General features: G+C 43.4%; 1 protein-coding gene across 2 annotated transcripts in view; it reads right to left on the reverse strand.

Annotated features, from left to right (window-relative positions):
* Positions 1–15,067: 15,067 nt before the first annotated feature.
* Positions 15,068–16,344, reverse strand: part of CCNB3 (cyclin B3) — a 40,766-nt gene continuing 39,489 nt past the window's right edge. For both annotated transcript variants that reach the window (XM_044306510.1, XM_044306509.1), the window contains one exon: positions 15,068–15,319. In XM_044306510.1, coding sequence (XP_044162445.1) covers positions 15,256–15,319 — 64 coding nt within the window. In that variant the 3' untranslated portion in view covers positions 15,068–15,255. The remainder of the gene's footprint in view (positions 15,320–16,344) is intronic.

The raw sequence follows: 16,344 nt of genomic DNA on the forward strand, positions 1-16,344 counted from the left end.
CTGCCTGGGCCTAAATATCTGACAATGGACTGTTCCAGTGTTGGGTGACGTGAAGCCTGATTCTCTGCTATGATATGAAGACTGATTCTCTGCTGACATGAAGCCAGATTCTCTGTTACGGGACCTCTCTCCTCTCCCTGGGTGCCTGGGCCTAAATATCTGACAATGGACTGTTCCAGTGTTGGGTGACGTGAAGCATGATTCTCTGTTACGGGACCTCTCTCCTCTGCCTGGGTCTAAATATATGACAATGGACTGTTACAGTGGTGGGTGAAGTGAAGCCAGATTCTCTGCTATGGGATCTCTCTCCAATTGATATTGGTTAATTTTTATTAATTTTATTTTATTTTTTTTCATTTCCCTATCCACATTTGTTTGCAGGGGATTTACCTACATGTTGCTGCCTTTTGCAGCCCTCTAGCCCTTTCCTGGGCTGTTTTACAGCCTTTTTAGTGCCGAAAAGTTCGGGTCCCCATTGACTTCAATGGGGTTCGGGTTCGGGACGAAGTTCGGGTCGGGTTCGGATCCTGAACCCGAACATTTCCGGGAAGTTTGGCCGAACTTCTCGAACCCGAACATCCAGGTGTTCGCTCAACTCTACTAGTGACTTCTTGGAGCCACTTCATGGACTGGATCTGAAGGGTGAGGGCCTGTTGACGTTTTATCTGTTTTTATGTTTCAGGTTGCCCTTGTTTTTGCTCTCACCCGGATAGCTATGTTAGTCAGAACTCCCCCCAACAATCAGCTTTATCCCAAATTGCGTATGGTTGCATGAAATTCCCTTTTTCCCCCTTTTCAGGTTAATTGGGGACCCCCTTTGCCAAAAAGGGTCCTCATGACCTGTGCTGCTATTCTTATACCCATGTGGATTACAAATATTCTATTGCTACCTCATGTGGATTACAAATTACTTTATTACCTCATTGGGATTATAATTAATGATTTCATATGGATTACAAAGGACTCTTTTGCACTTTTGTTCCCGTTTGGAGCACTTTATCTATCAGCATTGAAGAAATGGACTCTAATGTGATTTTACTGCATTATTGCACCATTTCATAATATTGAATAAGTGCCTTAAATGTTTGCCTTATCTATTTTGCACTATTTTTGCATTAACCTTTTAAGTACTGTGCCTATTGTGCGTATTCTTTTGCAGGTGCCGCAATGTGATATTATATGCATTTTTGTATTGACTTTGGTGGAATTATATTTTTAGCTACATAGTCAGCACCTTACTTCTTTGCTTATTATGGATTGCCTCTGATGACGTTTTATACGTCACAAGCAAGTCTTACATCACCATTGCTCATACGGACTGCCTATGAGGACATTAAATACTAATGGTTCTTATGCGACCTTGTGTTAGATAAATTGTATTGCTACACAGGGGGAACCAAGTGGTAAGTCACAAGCAGATCTAAGACCGTCAAGGGAAACCTGCTGCTAATACGTGTCTGGAGATTAGAGAGCTTGGCCTTATCCTCTTAATTGTTATATGATTTAAGACCTTATGCTTTGCCAAGGTTATTTATTATTAGGTCTTGTGCATCGCCAAGCCAAGAAAAATGTTTGTAGCGTCAAGGTGACGAAGCGTAAAGCATTACTAGACCTTGGTGCTAAGAAGGGAATACAGGATGAAGCCACCCTTCTATTTGCTGGAGTATCATGACATGTGGAGCGATTACAGTATATGACACCCCCACCGTCCATATACGACTATTGCCACATCGTGGAGTATTGAGCGCTTAGTGCAGTATATTTGGTTGGTCGGTTCACTGCGGGAGGGAAAACCGTGGTTAGACACCCTACTCAGGCAGGAGCCCATAGGTAGCCGTCTTTATATGTATCTGCTTTTTCATGCAGCACTTAAAAAATTTCTCAGGTACACTTAGAGAGTGTGTGTATGTGTGTGTATGTGTGTGTGTGTGTATATATATATATATATATATATATATATATACACACATACAGTCCTGATCAAAAGTTTAAGACCACTTGAAAAAAGGCCAAAAAATTTAATATTTTATAATGTTGGATCTTAACAAGGTTCCAAGTAGAGCTTCACCATGCAACAAGAAGAAATGAGAGTGAGACAACATATTTTTTGAGCATTCAATTAATTAAAAATAACGATTAAACTAAAACAGGCTGTTTTTCAGCTGATCAAAATTTTAGGACCACATGCCTTTAAAAGGCTAAATCTGTGCAAAGATGTGGATTCATTGTCATTTTCTGTCAGGTAGTCACATGTTGTGATGGCAAAAAATCTCTCCCTTTTTGAACGTGGTCGGGTTGTTGAACTGCATAAGCAGGGTCTCTCACAGCACGGCATCGCTGCTGAGGTGGGATGCAGTAAGACAGTAATTTGGAATTTCTTAAATGATCCTGAAGGTTATGGAACAAAAAGGTCAAGTGGAAGACCCCAAAAAAATGTCATCAGCACTGAGCCGGAGGATCCAATTGGCTGTCCGTCAAGACACTGGACGATCCTCGACCCAAATTAAGGCCCTTACTGGTGCTGACTGCAGCCCTATAACCATCAGATGGCATCTGAGACTGAAGGGCTTCAAAAACAAAAAACGTCTTCAAAGACCTTGTCTTTTTGAACGCCACAGAACTGCTCGTTTGGACTTTGCAAGAGAGCACCAAACCTGGGACATTCAAAGGAGGAAGAAAGTTTTATTCTCTGATGAGACAAAATTTAACCTTGATGGTCCTGTTGGTTTCCAACGTTACTGGCATGACAAGCAGATCCCACCTGAGATGTTTTCTACGCACCACAGTGGAGGGGGCGCCATAATGGTCTAGGGTGCTTTCCTTCAGTGGAACAATGGAGCTTCAGGAAGTGCAGGGGCGTCAAACGGCCGCTGGCTAAGTCCAGATGTTGCAGAGAGCATTCCTCATGACTGAGGGCCCTCGTTTGTGTGGTAACGACTGGGTTTTTCAACAGGACAACTCTACAGTACACAATGCCCGCAGGACAAGGGACTTCTTCCAGGAGAATAACATCACTCTTGGCCCATGCTGCGTGTTCCCCTGATCTAAATCCAATTGAGAACCTATGGGGAGGGATGGCAAGGGAAGTTTACAAAAATGGACAACAGTTCCAGACAGTAGATGGCCTTCGTGCGGTTGTCTTCACCACTTGGAGAAATGATCCCACTCACCTCATGGAAACGCTTGCATCAGGCATGCCGAAATGAATTTTTGAAGTGATAAACAATAACGGCGGAGCTACTCATTACTGAGTTCATGTTTGGAAGTTGGATTTCTGTTTTGGGGGGGGGGGGGGGGGGTTAGTTTTTTTTGGAGGTGTGGTCCTAAAGTTTTGATCAGCTGAAAAACAGCCTGTTTCAGTTTATTCGTTGTTTTCATTAAATTGAATGCTCCAAAAATGTTTTGTGCCATTTCTTCTTGTTGCATGTTGAAGCTCTACTTGGAACCTTGTTAAGATCCAGCCATGCTAAATATGATTTTTTGCAATTTTTCAAGTGGTCTTAAACTTTTGATCAGGACGGTATATATATGTATACAGTGCTGCCCATAATTATTCATACCCCTGGCAAATTTTGACTTAAAGTTACTTTTATTCAACCAGCAAGTAATTTTTTTGACGGGAAATAACATAGGTGTCTCCCAAAAGATAATAAGGCGATGTACAAGAGGCATTATTGTGGGGGAAAAAATTCTCAGCTTTTATTTACATTTGAGCAAAAAGTGTCCAGTCCAAAATTATTCATACCCTTTTCAATAATCAATAGAAAAGCCTTTATTGGCTATAACAGCAATCAAACGCTTCCTATAATTGCAGACCAGCTTTTTGCATGTTTCCACAGGTATTTTTGCCCATTCAACTTTAGCAATGAGCTCCAAATCTTTCAGGTTGGAGGGTCTTCTTGCCATCACCCTGATCTTTAGCTCCCTCCACAGATTCCCAATTGGATTCAAGTCTAGACTCAGGCTGGGCCACTCCAAAACGTTAATGTTGTTGTCTGCTAACCATTTCTTCACCACTTTTGCTGTGTGTTTTGGGTCATTGTCATGTTGAAATGTCCACCGGTGCCCAACGCCAAGTTTCTCTGCAGACTGCCTGATGTTGTCATTGAGAATCCTCATGTATTACTCTTTTTTCATGGTGCCGTTTACTGTGATTAGGTTCCCTGGTCCATTGGCTGAAAAACACCCCCAAAGCATTAGGTTCCCACCACCATGTTTGACAGTGGGGGTTGAAGGCTTCTTCTTTTTTATGCCAAATGAAGGAAACATCATTGCGACCAAACCATTGAATTTTTGTTTTATCTGACCATAATACAGAAGAACAGTCTTCTTCTTTGTCCAGATGAGCTTTTGCAAAGGCCAAGCAAGCTTTTGAGTGCCTTATCTGAGAAGTGGCATCCTCCTTGGTCTGCATTGTGCAGTGTCCGTTGGATTGTCTGCCTTGAGACATTGCCAGCAGCAGAGCCCAGATTCACCAGGATGTCCTTGGTGGTGATCCTTAGATTCTTTTTCACCTCTCTAACCATCTCTTGTACATCGTCTTATTATCTTTTGGGAGACACCTATGTAATTTCCTGTCAAAGTCCCGTACTTGCTGGTTCAATAAAAGTAACTTTAAGTCAAAATTTGCCAGGGGTATGAATAATTATGGGCAGTACTGTATATATATATATATATATACATGAATGAAAAATAGAGCAGCACTCCAGTAAAGTGAAAAAAGAAAGCTGTTTATTCACCCAGTGGTGGCGCGTCACCACTGGGTGTATAAACAGCTTTCTTTTTTTCACTTTACTGGAGTGCTGCTCTATTTTTCATTCGTATTATCCTGGGACGCTATTCCCACTGGAGCTTGCACCCGATTTTCAAACTTTGAGGTTGGTGCTGCCATTTATTACATTATATATATATATATATATATACACACTCAACAAAAATATAAATGCAACACTTTCGGTTTTGCTCCCATTTTACATGAGCTGAACTCAAAGATCTGAAACATTTTCTACATACACAAAAGACCCATTACTCTCAAATATTGCTCACAAATCTGTCTAAGTCTGTGTTAGTGAGCACTTCTCCTTTGCCGAGATAATCCATCCCACCTCACAGGTGTGGCATATCAAGGTGTTTATTAGACAGCATGAATATTGCACAGGTGTGCCTTAGACTGACAACAATAAAAGACCACTCTGAAATGTGCAGTTTGATCACCCAGCACAATGCCAAAGATGTCTCAACCATCTCAGGGAAGCTCATCTGCATGCTCGTCATCCTCATTGGGGTCTAGACCTGAATGCAGTTTGTCGTCGTAACCGATTTGAGTGGGCAAATGCTAACATTCGATGGCGTTTGGCACATTGGAGAGGCATTCTGTTCACGGATGAGTCCCAGTTTACACTGTTCAGGGCAGATGGCAGACAGCGTGTGTGGCGTTGTGTGGGTGAGCGGTTTGCTGATGTCAGTGTTGTGGGGATCGAGTGGCCCATGGTAGCATTACGGTATGGGCAGGCGTTTGTTATGGACAATGAACACAGGTGCATTTTATTGATGGCATTTTGAATGCACAGAGATACTGTGATGAGATCCTGAGGCCCATTGTTGTGCCATTCATCCACGACCATCACCTCATGTTGCAGCATGATAATGCATGGCCCCATATTGCAAGGGTCTGTACATGATTCGCGGAAGCTGGAAACATCCTAGTTCTTGCACGGCCATCATGCTCACCGGACATGTCACCCATTGAGCATGTTTGGGAAGCTCTGGATCAGCGTATACGGCAGCATGTTCCAGTTCCTGCCAATATTCAGCAACTTTGCACAGCTATTGAAGAGGAGTGGACCAACATTCCACAATCAACAACCTGATCAACTCTATGTGACGGAGATGTGTTGCACTGCATAAGTCAAATGGTGGCCACACCAGATACTGACTGGTTTTCTAACCCCCCCCCCCTCCCACAGTAAGGCAAAACTTCGCACATTTCAGAGTGGCGTTCTGTGGCGAAACCAACCTCGCCACTGGGTTTTGAAGGGGCCTGGTTGCCAGCCTCTTGCCCCAGGATTATGGCCAATACTAACTTTGAAGGAGAAGACAGACCGGCCGCACAGCTTAAATCTGTGGAACTGTTTTGGGCAGGAAAGCCATGCTTGCGGCCGGCCAAATGTGACTTCCATGGAATTCGGGAACCCCTGCTCGGATCTGGGTGGTTTTTGGATATGTTGTTCACCCAGATCAGAGCTATCTATGGATGTATATATTATGGGGATGTGTGGGGTTTTGAGGTGTTTTCTGTGTGTTGGGAAAAATGTGTTTTCTGTCTGTGAATGATTAAGTTATCCCATTACATTTGGTAATTGTATTTTGTTGATTGCGTCTCAGACAATGCCAGTGTGTTAGTTAATTGTGTCAAAAACAATGCACATTGTATTTTGTTGATTGCGTTACAGACAGAGGGAAAGGCGGTTTTGTGTCCAATTGCTGGGAAGGTTTCAATACTGTTAATGCATGTGATTAGCTACAATATAAACTGTCATAGTTTTCGACAAGGGCCCCAGGGGGAATGTCCCTTGCTAGGAGACCTGCATAAAAGGCTGAAAAATAACCCATTAAAGAGTTCCTGTTTTACATTCAACATAGAGCCTTGTCTCATGTGTGTGGGGATTGCTATACGCTGAAGATTTGCTATACTCCCCTGGTTATAACTACTAGCTCTTGTAAGAGCTGTTCCTGGTTCCTGTGGTGGTTTTGGTGTAGAGCGCAGTGCTTGGGGTCCTCGGGAAGCACTAGGAGCATCCATAAACGGAGGTACCTTGTCAGGGTGCTAGGAGATCCGTTACACCTTTTATTGTGGGAACTCTAAGGCACACCTGTGCAATATTTATGCTGTCTAATCAGTACCTTGATATGCCACACCTGTGAGATGGGATGAATTATCTCAGCAAAGGAGAAGTGCTCACTAACACAGATTTAGACAGATTTGTGAACAATATTTGAGAGTAATGGGTCTTTGTGTATGTAGGAAATGTTTCAGATCATTGAGTTCAGCTCATGCAAAATGGGAGCAAAACCAAAAGTGTTGCATTTACATTTCTGTTCCGTATATATATATATATATATATATATATACAGTACAGACCAAAAGTTTGGACACACCTTCTCATTCAAAGAGTTTTCTTTATTTTCATGACTATGAAAATTGTAGATTCACACTGAAGGCATCAAAACTATGAATAAACAAATGTGGAATTATATACATAACAAGAAAGTGTGAAACAACTGAAAATATGTCATATTCTAGGTTCTTCAAAGTAGTCACCTCTTGCTTTGATTACTGCTTTGCACACTCTTGGCATTCTCTTGATGAGCTTCAAGAGGTAGTCACCTGAAATGGTCTTCCAACAGTCTTGAAGGAGTTCCCAGAGATGCTTAGCACTTGTTGGCCCTTTTGCCTTCACTCTGTGGTCCAGCTCACCCCAAACCATCTCGATTGGGTTCAGGTCTGGTGACTGTGGAGGCCAGGTCATCTGGCGCAGCACCCCATCACTCTCCTTCATGGTCAAATAGCCCTCACACAGCCTTAGGGTGTGTTTGGGGTCATTGTCCTGTTGAAAAATAAATGATGGTCCAACTAAACGCAAACCGGATGGAATAGCATGCCGCTGCAAGATGCTGTGGTAGCCATGCTGGTTCAGTATGACTTCAATTTTGAATAAATCACCAACAGTGTCACCAGCAAAGCACCCCCACACCATCACAGCTCCTCCTCCATGCGTCACGGTGGGAACCAGGCATATAGAGTCCATCCGTTCACCTTTTCTGCGCCGCACAAAGACACGGTGGTTGGAACCAAAGATTTCAAATTTGGACTCATCAGACCAAAGCACAGATTTCCACTGGCCTAATGTCCATTCCTTGTGTTCTTTAGCCCAAACAAGTCTCTTCTGCTTGTTGCCTGTCCTTAGCAGTGGTTTCCTAGCAGATACTCTACCATGAAGGCCTGATTCACACAGTTTCCTCTTAACAGTTGTTCTAGAGATGTGTCTGCTGCTAGAACTCTGTGTGGCATTGACCTGGTCTCTAATCTGAGCTGCTGTTAACCTGCGATTTCTGAGGCTGGTGACTCGGATGAACTTATCCTCCGCAGCAGAGGTGACTCTTGGTCTTCCATTCCTGGGGCGGTCCGCATGTGAGCCAGTTTCTTTGTAGCGCTTGATGGTTTTTGTGACTGCACTTGAGGACACTTTCAAAGTTTTCCCAATTTTTCGGACTGACTGACCTTCATTTCTTAAAGTAATGATGGCCACTCGTTTTTCTTTACTTAGCTGCTTTTTTCTTGCCATAATACTAATTCTAACAGTCTATTCAGTAGGAGTATCAGCTGTGTATCCACCTGACTTCTCCACAACGCAATGGATGGTCCCAACCCCATTTATAAGGCAAGAAATCCCACTTATTAAACCTGACAGGGCACACCTATGAAGTGAAAACCATTTCAGATGACTACCTCTTGAAGCTCATCAAGAGAATGCCAAGAGTGTGCAAAGCAGTAATCAATGCAAAAGGTGGCTACTTTGAAGAACCTAGAATATGACATATTTTCAGTTGCTTCACACTTTTTTGTTATGTATATAATTCCACATGTGTTAATTCATAGTTTTGATGCCTTCAGTGCGAATCTACCATTTTCATAGTAAAAACTCTTTGAATGAGAAGGTGTGTCCAAACTTTTGGTCTGTACTGTATATATATCTTTCCTATTTTGCAACTGTTCATGTGTCATATGCCTGGTTGACCAGAATGTGGCAGCATAGAGGGCAGATCTATCTTAGGGTACTTTCACACTTGCGGCAGGACGGATCCGACAGGCTGTTCACCCTGTCGGATCCGTCCTGCGGCTATTTCGCCGTGCCGCCGCTCCGTCCCCATTGACTATAATTACTGCATGTCAGGCTTTTTAGTCCGGCGGCTTTCTCCGTGCACCGCCGTGCTGCGCCGGAGCTCCGCCCCCGTCCCCATTATAGTCAATGGGGACGGAGCGGCGGTCCGGCGAAATAGCCGCAGGACGGATCCGACATGGTGAACAGCCTGTCAGATCCGTCCTGCCGCAAGTGTGAAACTAGCCTTACAGGATGGAGCTTTCTATTCCATTCTAACACCCCCCTCAGTGGAGTGGTGGGCGTGTCCCACTTGCTAAAGGGAGGGTGGAGTTCTAGTTGGAAGGGAGTTGAGCTTACCCCCTGCTAGGGAAAGGAAGGAGTAGCCCGTCCCTGCTGGATGAGCCCTGTCTGGACCAGCTTGAGCACCTTCAGCTCAGCTGGATCTGGAGGCCAAAGCAAAGAGCCTTAGAAACCAGGAGTAAAGTTTTCCCTGGATCAAGCTAGAGACAGACCAGACCACAGAAAGTGAAGTACAGCCTAAAGAAGGAGCTGAATTCTATAGCCAGCCTGTTAGCACAGCAGAGCCAGAGAGCAACAGACATAGGAGAGAGGAGTTTGCCTGCCGCAGTTAATGCCAAAGCCTGCTGGAAACCAAGATAAAGCCTATAAATCGTTTGGAGAAAAATGTATTCAAGTAAAGCTGTTGTCAACTTCATCACAAGGTCTGGAGTCAATTTATTCTTCATCCCCCTACTACTACCCCTATTTTCTGAGTTTCGGACGGCCCTGCCTGGGGTTCCAGCGTATCCAGGTAGGAGCACGTGACACGTGTAACACCATTTAGGCCACCCTACACCACTCTGGCATTCGTACAACTGGGTACAATCAACTGCCATATCACTTTAAAAAAAAGGGCCCTGTGCCCTTGTTGCTTCACTGCAACTGGCATTACAACAAATATGTACTTTAAGAAACCCCAAGTACTGTGCCCGACGAGGCTGCATTTATGGAGTCATTATCTCATACTCGTAGAGGAAACATCTTCATGTCTTTTTATTTTATGCAAAATCACTGGTCCCAGTAAAGCGGGGATGAGCAACCTCTTGCACTCCAGCTGTTCTGAAAGTACAACTCCCAGAACCCTCCATTCACTTCTATGGGAGTAACTAGAACAGCTAAGTCAGTATGCATGCTGGGATTTATAGTTTCACAGCAGCTAGAGTGCCAAAGGTTGCTGATCCCTGGTGTAAAGGATGCTGAGCACCACACATTTATGGCCTCCAACATGTTATTGCGCTCAAGTCAGTTCACACGAGCTAGAATTTCTAATTCTGATACAGAATATGAAAGAAATGAAACAAGTGGATAAGTTAGAAACACGTAGTGGAAGTCCGAAATGGTGACGATTGGTGAGATTAGTTTAAAAAGTAGACAGGATATAAGAAAAATATTTTTGTCTTTGTTTTAAAATACATTGGACATTCTTGGATAATGATTGAAAGGCTAGAGTCAATGAAGATGACAATAGGAGAAAGTTATTACAGAGAGAGACATATTGGATAGTAAGGTTGGATTCATGGGGAGCGAAGGGAATAAAGGGAATAGGTCACCTAATTTTACTATATTTAACCCACGGCAATGTAAAGTAGCGTTGCCTAGTTTAAACCATACCTTTTGTTAGCATTATCCTTTTTGCTGAATTCCAGAAAATGAACTTGGAGGCTCATTAGCATAATACTCAAAGTGACCAGTGAGCCCAAGAGCGCCTCTTCACTTGTTCCCAGTACCTCTCCCCTTTGCACCTTCCAATCGCCCCATCTTCTGCAATGTCACTATTTTCATATAAATCTGCCCATGAAGCATGTGCTGTACCTACTACGAGTCTGATGTCCACTGCAGTGGACTCCTGGTCTGCGCCTGTGTGAAATTTCAATGTGGGCAGCATGGTGGCCCAGTGGTTACAACTGGGGCCTTGAAGCGTTGGGGTCCTAGATTTGAATCCAGCCAAGGACATCTGTATGTTCTCGTATTTGTGTGGGTTTCCTCTGGGTACTTCAGATTCCTCCCACACTCCAAAGACATACTGATAAGGAACTTAGATTGCGAGCCCCATTGGGGACAGCTTGATGCTAATGTCAGAATATAGCAGCGCCATAAGTGCATAAAATAAATGAATTAAATGACACACAGATGTCGCAAGCAGAATTAAATGATATTTCAGAAGCGGCGGACTGGAAGACACAATGGAGATGTACTGGGAACCACTGAAGAGGTGGAGGGTTCTTGGAGGAGGCAGTCTTGGCTCTTTGAAAAATTGATGATGGCCCACTGGGCACTACCGGCCTAATTAGCATAATGATTAAAGTTCATTTTCTGGAGTTCAGAAATAAGGTAAATGTGCTAACAAAAAGGTATGGTTTTAATTATATTAGGCAGCACTACGTTGCTTTGTCGTGGGTAAGGCTACTTTCACACTTGCGGCAGTGTGATCCGGCGGGCAGTTCCGTCGTCAGAACTGGCCGCCGGATCCGCCGATCTGCTGCTGACAAAGCATTTGTGAGACGGATCCGGATCCGTCTCACAAATGCATTGCAAAGACGGATCCGTCTCTCCGCTTGTCATGCGGACCGACGGATCCGTCTTGTACATTTTTCTCATTTTCACCGATATTCGGAATGCCGGATCCGGCGCGAATACATTCCTATGGGAAAAAATGCCGGATCCGGCGTTCAGGCATGTCTTAAGTTTTTTTTCGCCGGAGAGAAAACCGTAGCATGCTACGGTTTTCTCTTTTGCCTGATCAGTCAAAACGACTGAACTGAAGACATCCTGATGCAAACTGAACGGATTACTCTCCACTCAGAATGCATGGGGATATGCCTGATCAGTTCTTTTCCGGTATAGAGCCCCTGTGACGGAACTCTGTGCCGGAAAAGAAAAACGCTAGTGTGAAAGTACCCTTAAATAGAGTAAAATTAGGTGACAGATTCCCTTTAGATGAAATCTGCAGTTTCAGTGCATTTTTGTGATAAGGGTGTAATTTTATAATATACTGAATTATTGCTCTACAGAAAGATGTAATGTGAGCAGGTGTGCACCTAGGCTTGCTGCTGCTTGAGGAGAAAATTAAAAATGGCCTTCGCCCCCCCCCCCCCCAATCCCCATTCCAAATTCTCAACCTAATCTCTTCCCTCCTAACATTAAATACAGCAATACAAAACATACAGGGTAATACAGTGCCACATACCTTTTACATCCAGGGGCATGCCCTTTGATGTAGGTGTTCTCTATCATCCCACACAGGTGTTCTCAACACCCCATCCTGCCACTCTCCAATACAGTGCCTGCTGTGCTCCCTAATACTATACTGTAGAAACATAGTCCCCCTGAAAATACTAGCATCTTGCAGATAGTGTTCCCTTCAATAATTATTGCCACAGTGCCCTAAAAAAATAACTGTGCACAGCAAATAGCGACATTGTCATCCCAAAATAATTGTGCTAAGCTGTTATTGTGCCAGGGTGCCTCCCCTCCCCTGTAATAGTGCTCCCAAAAGTCCCACTAATAGTAATAATTCTCAGTCAGAGTGCACTTTGTAATATTAGTGTCCCGATTGTGCCCCAAAAGTAATAATGCTCCCATAGTGCTCATACTAGTAATCATGTTTCACATAGTCCCCCAGTAGTAATAAAGCTCACCATAATGCCCCCCCCAGTAGGAATAATTCTCCTTATAATGTGCGCTAGAACAAAAAATATATAAAAATACCCCCTAATAATGTGACCAAGTACAAAAAAAAAAATACCCACTTTAAATGTGAGCCTGTATAAAAATTGCCCCCATGTGTACCAGTACAAAAATACCTCCTTAGTGTCCCCAGTAAAGCCAATGTCTCTATAGTGCCCCATAATGTGTGCCCTTATATAGTGGGCCCAGTAGAAGCCTCCATAGTGCTCCTCTTCATTCTTCCCCAGTAGAATCCCCCATGTGTGCCAGTATGTATTGCCCCTATATAGCACCCCCAGATAGAAGCCCCCATTATGTGTGCCAAAATATAATGCCTTAGATGCTCCTCTCCATCTTCCCCTACGGCCCCCAGCAGAAGACCCCATTATGTGTGCCAGTATATATTGCCACTATATAGCAGCCCCCATAATGTGTGCCAGTATATATTGCCACTATATAGCGCCCCCCATTATGTATGCCAACATATAATCCCTCAGTAGATGCTCCTCTCCATCTTCCCCATATTGGCCAACAGCATGGTGTAACATGAAAAAAATGAAACCCATATACTTGCCTCCATGTAGCGGGTAGCAATGTGGTGCCACTCTGGATGCTGCCCGGCTCAGGCAGCATTATTATGATGATGGTGTCGAGATGCCCTCTGATAGGTCTTAGGCTATAGGCCTGTCAGAGTGAACAGCAGGGCATGAAGACATCGCTCCTTGACCCAGATACAGCATCCAACTATATCATCACCCGGAGGCCAGCGATACCGTTGACTATAGAGAGATGAGCGCTTCCACAATGGAAGCACTCATTTCCCTCGGTCCAGCCCCCACCCTCACTCATTTCCGAGACCGTGATGTCACAATGTAATTATGGAGAAAGGATATATTTCTGTATTATAGTTAATGCGCATGCTTCTGCTATTTATATCAGGTCTTCCCTTCATCCCTCACGCATGAGTAACCAAAACACTGTGTGGCAGGGGAGGAGGGCGAGGTGGTATAGGGCTCAGCGTCCTTTACAAATTGGGACTTACCAATGATTTCGAATGAAATAAAAAGATGTTTCATCTATGAGACATTCATGTAATGACTAAACCGCAGTATGAAATTCATTATTGAAGGCTGCATGACTGAATTGCTGTGATTTGAGGAGAGCGGAGCTTCTTGTAGTGACTGATCAGTGTGGCTGTATTTTGGACTGTGTTCAGACGGGGGTATCTGTCACCATTTGTTCTTTTGCTAGATAGACTAGTGTACTGCCCCTCTCCCAAATTTCCTGTCCAGTGTGTGAAGTCATGCATATGCACCTAGTCGCTCTGTATCCAAAGATGGAAGGGACTGGGGGAATGAGAAAGTTTTTTGTCTGCAATCTCTTCTAAATTGCCTCTCTCAGCAGATTAGGGAGAACCTTAAAACAACTAATTTGCAAATGTATGGTCTTGATTAGGTATTCTATTCAGGCGGATGAAAAATTCAGAGATCTCAAAAAGTCATTAAAAGTAGCCTTTTCTTTGTAAATCTACTTAATAAACCAAATTTGCAATCGTATTTGATTAAAGGGGTTTTCCAGGTTCAGGGCTGAAGCTTCACTCCTTCACCATGTAGAGGTGGAGCATTCCTCATTCTGATGCTCCACTCTTACATGGTGAAGGAGGGTTTGTCCCGGTTCAAGGCTGAACCCGGGTATAAAGCCTTTAACTTTGATTGCAACTGTAATAGTGTCAGATTAAGTCTTCTTTATTCAGCTGATAAAGAAATAAGTAATTGTGAAATGTTGAGCATTGTTAGTTAGCATTAATAAAAAAGCTAAATATAATAACCGGTGAGTCTTCCAGGAACTCCTTGTTCTTGACTGATGGATCCAAAGAGGTGGCAGAAGAGACAAAACAGGACCACAGGCTACATCTCAATGTGAAAAGATCTTACCAAGATCCAGATCTTGTAAGTGCAACTATTTACTTTTAAGAACATTTAAAAGGGTTTGTACGAAGATAAAAACGTGTTCCTGATCCACAGGATGCATAGGCTGAGAACAGGGGGCCCCATTTCCTGAAGCCGTGGTAGAGCACACATGCTGCTCCATTTATTCTCTACAGGACTGCTGGAAATGAGCAAGAACATCGCTGTTTATCGCCAGCAATCCGATATGGAACAAACTGAGCGATGGCGCCATGCTCAGGATTATTGGGTGTCCAATAGTGGGGACAGATGCCGATCCCCTAAAAACTGTGGAATAGGGCTAAATTTTCATCTTTGTACAAATCCTTTAGATAACTAAAGATTCAGATCTTTTCTACACAGTCTTCTTTGTAAATATTTGACCTTTATGTCAAAGACAGATTTGGGATTCATTAACAGGAACATGAATTAGACAGAATCTAAGATCATTTAAAAGAAACCAAAATAATTCCAGCTATATCTATAATAATCACAGTAAACACACACAACAGACCAATTCATCCATGTATTCTCTCTTCTGGTCTCAATCTTCTATACAAAGTGTTATAAACAGACTGTACATAGAAAAGCTCGTAGGCAGCTGGATAATGGGGTACCAATATTATAGAAAAGTTCTTATATTTACACTGTATATACAAATCTGGCATATAACTGATCCAGACAAATTTAAACTAAAACATCTAGCTAACTTCTTCTAGCTTCAGCACATCTAAGGGTGGGAGTTTTGCAACTTCAAAGAATACCCTGTAACAGTAAGAGAAGAGGTCAGTTAGTAACATGGACGGCGTCACGGTAAATATAACTACACATTTCTTAATGCATGCCACAGCACAGATGTAATGATGATAAATATACACGACACTACCAATCCACTGGATTGCAGAACTCTTGAGAACTTAAAGGGGTTGTCTGGTTTCAGAGCTGAACCCGGACATACCCCCCAATTTCACCCAGGCAGCCCCCCTGATTTCATGCTCCGATGCCCTGCGCAGGATCACGCAGGGCAAATGCTCTATTATTTACAATAACACACTGCCGAGCGGAGGCTTCTGCCCAGCAGTGTGTGCGGTGACTTCACCGGCTCTGATAGGTGGGCTTTAGTGCTGCCCTAGCCATTTTACAGGCTAGGGCAGAGCTAAAGCCCGCCCATCAGTGCCGGTGACGTCACTGGGCTCACTGCTGGACGGAAGCCTCCGCCTGGCAGCCCTATGGAGAGCCTGGTTCGTCACCGGAACTCCAGAAAATGCCTTTGCCCTGCGTGATTTAGCAGGGCAAATCACGCAGGTACACATTAAAAGGTACACAGGTACAGGTACACATTAAAAGATCTTGGAATGTGGCGATTCAATTTATTTAAAAAGGGTTTTTAATTGTGAAAAAGTAGTAGTAGCAGTAGTACTACAAACTATATAAGCTTAGTATGACTGTAATCGTACTGGTATGCTGAATAAAAAAGGTAACTGACCCATTGTTTCATTCAGGTTTTTAAAAGGTAAAACATGATTTAAGTTTTAGCGATAAAAAAAATAATAAAAAAAATTACATATCACTAAATTAAACCCCTTCACGACTGCCCTACGGCTATATACGAGCTATCTGCACAGGCCAAGTGCAGCTAGCACATATAAACGTTATGGCACCTCTTTAATCCAAGCGCTGCAAAGAGTTTGGATTAAAGCTTCTGCCAGAGTGGTCCCTTGCCGGCGATCGCTCCGATTGGTTAGTCTGTGCTGACTAATCAATCGGATCGCTGCAGTGTAAAAGTGACG

Source organism: Bufo gargarizans, chromosome 9 (assembly GCF_014858855.1).
Source record: "Bufo gargarizans isolate SCDJY-AF-19 chromosome 9, ASM1485885v1, whole genome shotgun sequence".
NCBI classification, from domain to species: Eukaryota; Metazoa; Chordata; class Amphibia; order Anura; family Bufonidae; genus Bufo; species Bufo gargarizans.